The sequence below is a fragment of the Phaseolus vulgaris genome, chromosome 4, assembly GCF_051622355.1.
Source record: "Phaseolus vulgaris cultivar YP4 chromosome 4, ASM5162235v1, whole genome shotgun sequence".
Lineage (NCBI taxonomy): Eukaryota > Viridiplantae > Streptophyta > Magnoliopsida > Fabales > Fabaceae > Phaseolus > Phaseolus vulgaris.
In genome coordinates, this window is record NC_143501.1 from 26,580,371 (window position 1) to 26,586,726 (window position 6,356).

At 40.5% G+C, this 6,356-nt stretch overlaps 1 protein-coding gene across 1 annotated transcript; it reads left to right on the plus strand.

The window, feature by feature from the left end:
* Nucleotides 1-354: 354 nt before the first annotated feature.
* Nucleotides 355-1,026, plus strand: LOC150027983 (uncharacterized). Its single transcript, XM_090301595.1, has one exon. The coding sequence runs from the start codon at nucleotides 458-460 to the stop codon at nucleotides 716-718; it is 261 nt and encodes an 86-aa protein (XP_090157721.1). The 5' UTR covers nucleotides 355-457; the 3' UTR covers nucleotides 719-1,026.
* Nucleotides 1,027-6,356: the final 5,330 nt, after the last annotated feature.

Sequence of the window (6,356 nt, forward strand, 5' to 3'; positions counted from 1 at the left end):
TCTAACATAAAATTTTATATAAAAAATACATCAATTTAGACTTAAATATTAAATGAGTATGAAATAAAAATGTGAAATATTAATGGGAGATGTCTTTTGTACACCTAACACTAATTAAAGAAAGAAACAAACTTCCCCTGACCTATCTAAACATGTAGGGTCCCACAACACTAGCATGTGAATCCAACCATGTTGTTTCATGAGTAGAAGATGGTGGCAAACCCTTCCCTACAAAAGGCCCCACCCATCACGACCACGGACCCTCATGCTCCCCACAACCCTGAATAGCAGCTGTCCAACATCACACATGGGTGCCACCACACTTGATCATGATGCACTCCCTCTAAAACCCACAACCTACCTAGCCATCAACCCCATTTAACACAAACATTTTTTCCTGTTTCATGCATTCTTTGAAACCCAAAGACACTGAGATTGTTGTTGCTTTTGTTGGGTCATGGAGAAAAATAACTCACTCCCTAAATACTCATGCTCCTACTCTGAATTTGGGTTCACAGAACGATCAAACTCCTACAATTTCAACGGGCCACTCCAGAAGGGAACGGGGTTTTATGCAGCAAATGATCCAGAGCTCAAGAGGAAGAAGAGAATAAAGTCTTATAACGTGTTCACAATGGAGGGAAAGCTTAAAACAACTGTGCGAAACGGCTTCAAGTGGATCAAGAACAAGTTTGGAGATATTCGCAGTGGTGTGTGAGTGTGACTATTATATTTATATCACTAATGAGATTAATTACAATTAATCTGTGCTACTAAACTACCCCTTCTTCTTCTTCTTCAATCATTTCAGTTTTCAAGGGAAAGAAAAAAATTTCCTTTCTAAGGGGAAATGAAAATAACATTTTCTTCTTGTATCTTCAAAGCTACTTAGTTATCAAGATGTTTTGCAAGGAAAAAGAGAGTGTAATATGTGATTAAGGGTTTCTTGAATGGTCTTGTATAAAAGAAAAATAGCATATTTTCTATGATATCAAACAAGCAAGAGTTTAGTTAGTAGGTATCAAAGAATTGAGTGTACACTGAACTTCTTTTCATTATGATTTGTGTTCTTCGTTCCAGGTTAATCCTATAAAGGTTTTTCTACTAAATTAACTCTATTTTTAACAATAAGTGATTAACCCCTATTTCATGTGGATGGTTGAGACTTCTCTACGAGTCTAATTAAAATTAGCTTGAAGACAATAATTAAGTTCGGCATCAAGAAATTAAATCTATTTTTAACATAAGCTTGGCTAATGTCTAACTCAAAAGTTGTTTTGAGTTCCATGAGACAAGTCAAATCAATGCAGAATAAATCTTTGAGCTTAATTTTGATGTAAGTTTATAATGTTTTACACTATTAATCAGTAATATTAAATATTAATTCACAACCTTAAACGTGTTTTTCAAAAATATTTTTTAGAAATCCGCTGATAATATTATACGTAGCTAAATAAAATAAAAATTATACTGTTAGTATATTCTAAATTTTTAATTAATTAAATATTAATTCACAACCTTCAAAATTATTATTATCAATTGGGGATTCTCTCTCTTGCCTTCCTCTATATGACTACTTATGTTCTTTCATATATTTTTATCCTTTGAACATCCATTCCAAATTACCTTAGTCAAATTTTGTTGTTTCTCACTCTTTATTTGTTAGATTCCCTTTTTATTCGTGGGTATCATTATAGGTATTTTAATCACTAAGGAGACCAATCAATTTCAAGTAGAAATATCATCAAAGTAAAACTTCTCTTAATAAAATTGTTATCCTACAGTAAACATAGACAAAATTAAGTTTAAATTTTTTAATAATAATATTTAACAACCCACTAGCTACTTTTCAAGTCTTGGGAAAAAATATTAAACTTTAACTTATTTTAAAAAATAGATAAATATGAATTTTCAAATTAAACCAACTTAGAAAATCTTTAATACAATATTTTGTTTTAAGATTTAACAACTTTTCTTTTCCCTTCAATTCAAGTATAATTTCATTTAAATTTTATTCTAATAGTATACTCATTTTGAAATGTTAAGTAACTTTTTAAAGATCCCATTGATGTCATAATTTAATCAAAAGTATTATAGTATTAATTAACTAAATTTTAATTACTTACAAAAATCAAATACTAATATAATTGAAAATGATAATGAAAAAAATAAACATTAATAAGAAATATATAAACATTCACAATGAGTTTGAAACATTAAATTTTATCATCATTATTATTAAAATGTTTCGCAACAAAAAATCCCTAAATATAAACTAATTTTATAGACCAAAATAATTAGTTACTATTTAATTAAATTAGAGACTATTTTATAAACTAAATTTTTTTTAGTATCTAAATTAGTTTTTATTATTAATAAATTTTTTATAAAATAGTTTCTAAATTGGTATATGACCATTAGCTATCAATGTTTTAGCTACTTAGTACTGTATATTTTAAATTAGTCTTTATTCGTTTTTTAGAAACTAATTTAGAATATAAAATATTAATACCTAAAACTTCAGTAGCTAATTTAGATACCAATTTAGAAATCATTTTAGATACGAGTAATTTTTAGCTTCTTAAATAATATATAATTTAGTCAATATAGTAACTAATTATTTTTTGTCTCTAAATTTGGTTACTATTCAATGATTTTTTTTAGTGAAATTTTCCTTGAATATGTATATAAAATCTTGTTTGCAAGTATGTAACAAATTTAGGACTAACATAAAAGTATGTTAATTGTACTGGGAAAGAGAGCTCGTGACCTCGCCCTAGGTATTTGGGGGAGGTTCACTTGGTGTTTGAGCCCTATAGGTGGGTTAGGAGCTCGACCCAGGTAGGGGTCAGCCCAAGAAAGGTAATTAAGATAAAAGATAAAAATATATTTATTTTTTGTTATAATGTGCATGTTAGTTATATATTAATACGTGTTAGTTACATATTACCTAAAAAGCTGTTGAGAATAAAAGAGTAAGCACCCGAGAATAATGGTGCGCACGTAAACAAAATGTTTTCATGTTGTTAGCACTTGAAGATAAGTAGTTCCAGTTAGCAGGTGGTTTTTCTGTTATGATTAAATGCTCTTCTGTTGAGATTACATTATTGACAGAAAAAGTTGTTGACGAGATATCTATGAAAGAGGCATGAGACCCCCGATGAAGGTACGCTGTTTCTGAATACTAAGACTGAAATTGATTTGATATCTCTAGTGTTCTCACTTACTTGATCGTCAGAGTGTAATCAATAGGTAGAGCCCCCTCTGTCCAACGAAGCCGAGTGCCAGACTTTCTAGAGAAGACAGATCAAAAGCGGAGCCCTCCATCCAGTCCATCTGAGGTCAATCGGTGAGAACATTTGGTGCCCACCATTGGGCACGTTAAAACCTGATCCCATCCACGTTCGTGTTCAAGCTTTCTGAAGAGATGAGAAACACTAGACAGGGACTGTTGGGATCCGAAGGAAGTGATGCCCTCGCCTTACAACAACTCATGGAGACCATGAAAGCCCTTCAGAAAGCAAACGAAGAAGCCAAAGTTGAGTAGGAGAGGTTGCAAGAGGAATCTAAAGCCAAGCAAGGGCTTCTACGACAACACTTGATGGAAGAAATCACGACCTCCCGCATGGCTATGGAGGAGCATGTGTGGGCCAACAAGGAGCTGCGTAAAACCAATTAGAAGCTGCGGAGGAGTTTGTAGCAACGCGATCGACGTTCCACCAAGGAACGAACTTCGAACTTACTAGTAAGGGACATTCCCAAGGCATCCTCATAGGCAATCATGAATGAGGTCGTGCCACCTCACTATATCACACCTAAGATGGCTTTTTTCACGGGGGTAAAGGACCTTGAAAGCCATCTCACAGTGTTTAATGCTAAAATGATCATCTCAAGAGGAATGAATTCCATTTAGTGCAAGATGTTCATGGGCACTGTACCGTCCCGTATCCGGGCGTTGACAAAGTCAAGGTCAAAGTCAGCGTCGAGGTCAAAGTCAACATAAGGTGTCGCCCAGGTGGGGCAACGCCAAGCGCAAGCATTGCTCAGGCGGGGCGTCGCCAAGCATACGCGTCGCCAAGATAAGGCGTCGCCAAGGTAGGGCGTCGCCAAGATAAGGCGTTGCCAAGGTAGGCCGTCGCCAAGATAAGGCGTCCCCAAGGTAGGACGTCGCCAAGGTGAAATGTCACCAGAGCAAGGCATCCACAATGTTGCTCGCCGATACCCATGGGTAGGAAAGACCATGGAGGGAGCGATACTATGGGAAGGCCCCAAACCCCGATAACCCGGGGTAGCAATAAAGGGAAGAGAAAGGTGGCTTCAAGGCCATAGTACTAGCGCCAGTAGAGAGCAATCTGACTCGTGAAGTGCCCATGACGTCCCAGAGAGGACCTTGGGATAGATATGACTCATGAGAGGGTCACGCCCAGGGGTAGCCAGGTGCAGGGTACGAGAGGAAGATAGATACGCTCTCAAAGTGAGTGACTAGAGGTTTGGGGGCATGAGTCGGCACCCAAAAAGTCACCCCTTGCGCAGATGCACTCCCAGGTAGGAGGACTCACGTGAGGAACACCCCCAAGTGGGGTCACGATGCTGTGAGGCCCTCCACGTGTTATAGCAGCCAAGTTAGAATAGAAACATCAATTTGTCAGGTACAAGGTAATTAAAGCTATTTAATAAAGTTTACGTTTCGAGCGTTTAAGGTACTATAAATGCTTCAAGCGGTTTTAAATGTCTTAAAGGCGCTGAACGTTTTATAATTAAATGCGCTTTAAGACGCTTTAAATGCTGGAGTAGTTTAAATAGCGCCTTGAATGTTGGGAACGGGAGTCGGACTTTTGGCAGATTTTCCGAGAGTACACTCTAGTTGCTTGCTCGAGTCTTGAGGCTACGCACAAGGGACTAGAGAGAGATTATCTGCCAGAACGAGAAATAGACACTAGAGAGAGTTCCTTTTGACCACCTTCAGAGTGCCATTCACGGTGCTCCGATACGGAGGTGTAGAGTTTTTGGTGTTTCTTGCTAGCTGACTTGAGCGTCGGAGTGCAATCGGCCGCTAGGGCGCCCTTTTGTCCTTCTTTGCAGGGATCCACAGGTAGCCAGAGGGAAGGTGTCCCTAGCTGACGGGCAAGGTTGCGCGCGAAGATGTCCCAGGTCAACCGGCTGGAACATTTGGCGCCCATCGTGGGGTCGATTTAAAACATCAGTCCCATCACAAGCAACGAAGATCTATCAGAGCCACCATAACGTTGGCAGAAGTTGGAGGAAACAGTGAAGAATGAGGGCTACCACTAGACAAGGTACCGCACGCATGGCGAGTGAGGAAATGTCTATGCAACAGGTACTGGAAATGATGCGGGGGCTGCAGGATGAGATGGCGGAGTCGAGGATAGAACAGGAACGCATCCAGACGGACCTCGCAGACTCGCGCGCGAGAAACGAAGAGCTCCATCGGGTGAATGAAGAGTTGCGCCGAGATTTGAACTATAACCAAGGGCAACGCGAACAAGATGAGACCGAGCGTCTCACCCCACCAAGGGAGTTTTCCACACCCTTCTCGCAGGAGATTCTGGATGCGGTGATCCCCAACACGTTCGCGGGGCCCAAGGTGATCTTTACCGGGATGGAGGACCCCGAGGCGCATCTCACTGCATTCCACACGCAGATGGTATTGGTAGGTGGCTCCGATGCCGCGAGGTGCAAGCTCTTTATGAGCACGTTGACAGGGATGGCAATGGATTGGTTCATCAGCCTTCCAAATGGCCATATCACCTCCTTTCGGCAGTTGTCGCAGCTGTTTAGGGAGCAATACTTGGCGAATAAGGCCCCGCCGCCAGTTTCCTACGACCTGTTTGATGTAAAACAGTATCAAGGGGAGACCCTAAAAGAATACATCAACCGCTTCGGGGCCCAAGTAGTAAAAGTTGGTACTTCGGAGGAGCCTATGATTGTGTATGCCTTCAGGAAAGACGTGTGTCCCGGCCCTTTTTGCGAATCTATTATTCGCAATCGCCCAAGGACCTTTGCTGAAATACGACGTCGGGAGGTGGAACATATCGCCTCCGAAGGAGAGGTGTGCGAGAAGCGAACCAGCGTCGTGCCCTCACGCCCGAGGGCGCAGACGCGGGTTCAGCCCGTCAGGGTCAACGAGACCACGACGGGGGGGAAGAAGCCAGAGGGGAGACGCCCCTATGAGGCCAGAAAACCCCAGCCTCGGGGTCCAGCAAGAGGCGATCGCCCGGCCAGAGAGAGGGCAAGGCCGGCGAGATACAACTTTGTGGTGGAGTTGAAGGACCTGATCGCCGTGCCTAATATAGCCGAGAGGTTGAGGCGACCGACGAAGACTGATAAGGTGTTAG